At 35.4% G+C, this 2361-nt stretch overlaps 1 protein-coding gene across 1 annotated transcript in view; it reads left to right on the top strand.

Moving 5' to 3' along the window:
- The window catches only part of LOC111485964 (vacuolar-sorting receptor 3-like), a 7247-nt gene extending 5290 nt beyond the window's left edge, over window positions 1-1957 (top strand). The window contains exons 10-12 of the mRNA XM_023132941.1: window positions 900-1028; window positions 1316-1422; window positions 1506-1957. Of these exons, the coding sequence (XP_022988709.1) occupies window positions 900-1028; window positions 1316-1422; window positions 1506-1604 (335 nt within the window). The 3' untranslated portion in view covers window positions 1605-1957. The remainder of the gene's footprint in view (window positions 1-899; window positions 1029-1315; window positions 1423-1505) is intronic.
- The last annotated feature ends 404 nt before the right edge of the window (window positions 1958-2361 follow it).

Raw genomic sequence — 2361 nt, 5'->3', positions numbered from 1 at the left:
GGGGGTCTCATTGGGCTAAAATTGACCCTCCTAGTGCTAAAAACTACATGAAAACATCAGCTAGGGTTTGTTAGTTGTTGAGGAGATGGAAAAGTTAGTGCTAGAAAAGATTGCATCCCAATTTTAGGTGGATTACTTTCATTCCTCACGTATGGAATATGAAAAAGGTGCACGTTGTACATTTTTTTGTTAATTTTTATTAAGGAGGAATGAGAAAGTAGTAAAAGTGCCAAAGAGAATCTTAGGAAGTCTGGGACTAAAAGGATTTGCCTCACAAAAGAATTGAACACAAAGCTTGACATATTTTACCATTAAATGAAAATAGAAAATTTCATAAATCTTTTCTTCTCTAATAAGTCCAACAGCAACAGGGGCTCCTTTTCTTCTCTTACATATGTGAATATTACGGCAAATATCCATTTATGCAAGCAGAGTGGTTTTTATATAAGCAGCTATTTCTTTTCACTTCCGTGTTTTCCCTGATACTGAAAACAAAAAATGTGTTGGCATTTGTAGATAGACTATTATTATTCTTGGCGCTATTCTCATATTTTGTGAATCAATTCCTATGTGGACTTTTTTTCCATGCTATCTCTAGTAATTTAATAATTGAATGGACAATGAACCATGACATGATTATGTCTTATAATGTGCATCTTTTGTTCTTTTCATTTTTTCCAAGAGAAGCTTTTCTTGTTCCTATAAAAAAATGCACTTGTTTATTAGAGCTGAAGTGGCTGGTGGTTCTTAAAGGAATGTGATCTACTGGCAGCCTGTGATTGCACATCTAGTTTAATTTGTAATGAAAACATATCAAATTTACACGAGGGGCAACTCTTCTGTTACAGGCATCTAAGATAATTATGTGATTTGTACTTGTTCGACTTCGTATCATACAGATATCGACGAGTGCAAAGAAAAGAAAGCCTGTCAGTGCCCTGAATGTAGCTGTAAAAATACCTGGGGCAGCTATGAGTGCAGTTGCAGTGGTGATCTTTTGTATATCAGAGACCATGATACTTGTATAAGTAAGCAGCATCTTCACGCATGCAATTCCATATTCCCCTCAACATTAAAGAAGACTTATTTTTAAAGCATGATTCCAAAAGACTAGCATGCACTGCTTTAAGCCACAGAGCACAGAGCCTGTTCTTGAGCCTAAGACTCCCATAAAGCATCCATCCCTGTAATGAAGTTATAATTCTTTCTTGGAAAGGGAACTCGAAAGATCTCTAGAAGTTTCCACCATAGTTGAAGAATTGACTGTATTTGTAAAGAAGTATTAGTAGATGTAATGTTTTGGTGACATTTGCAGGTAAGGTGTCTGGTGGGAGATCTGCGTGGACTGCTGTTTGGGTTATATTGATAGGCTTGGCTATGGCTGCTGGTGGAGCATACCTAGTATACAAGTACAGAATAAGGGTAAGCTCATTGATATGATATCATCTAACAGACTTTGCTTATGCAAGTTTTAGCAGATTTATAGTCCTGTTTTGCTTCTGCAGTCATACATGGATTCAGAAATCAGAGCTATCATGGCTCAGTACATGCCTCTAGACAGCCAAGCTGAAGTTCCAAACTATGCCAGTGGGAATCGTGTTTAAGAAGGAAGACGATATATTAGGAATCTGTTGGTCTCGCTCACAGCGGAGTGTGGAGTGGTCTGTCATGTCGAATCGTAATCCAGTTAAGAGTTTTGAGGCAAGTTGTTTGCATTTGCTGTAATATATGACAATAAACGATAAGGGTTTTGAGTTTGAGATGTTATTGTTAGATTATATAACATGCTTGAAGAGTTGGTTCTCTGTTGAATTTTTATTTGGGCAGTTGCAGAGGACTCTGTCGATTAACGAACGTATGCCTTGGATGGGCTAAGCTTAAGCATCATGCCACCACTAGTGTTTGTTGGTGAGTATCTTAAATGTGGTTTTGTAACTTAATAACATAGTTTTTTGTACCACTAATTTTCAAAGGGTTAAATTGTTAAACTTCACATGATTTTTCCCTTTTCTTTTGGGGATATTACCTTCAATGGGGATAGATAAATGATTCAAATTTACCGCTTAGTTTAAAATAATTAAAATATTCATGTCCGTGAAAATGGAGTCTCCCATTATAGAAATAAATAAAAGCTAGATCGTTTATTCTTGAAGTTGAAATTTTAGTTTCATGTTTCGATTCTTGAATTGACTCTCAACTTGATGATCTTCTTGAAGAGTCGATTAAGTTTTGAACGGTACATTATGTCTTAGATCCAATCATTTTTAGTCAGTTTGTTCTTTAGAGAGAAAATGAGATTGAGATACAAATAATGTACATGGTATGATAGACTAAAAAAAAAAAAAAAAAAAAAAAAAAAAA

This window comes from Cucurbita maxima, unplaced genomic scaffold (assembly GCF_002738345.1).
Source record: "Cucurbita maxima cultivar Rimu unplaced genomic scaffold, Cmax_1.0 Cma_Scf00011, whole genome shotgun sequence".
Lineage (NCBI taxonomy): Eukaryota > Viridiplantae > Streptophyta > Magnoliopsida > Cucurbitales > Cucurbitaceae > Cucurbita > Cucurbita maxima.
Note: the sequence above shows the minus strand (reverse complement) of the source record. Positions and strands in the feature narration are given on the sequence as shown.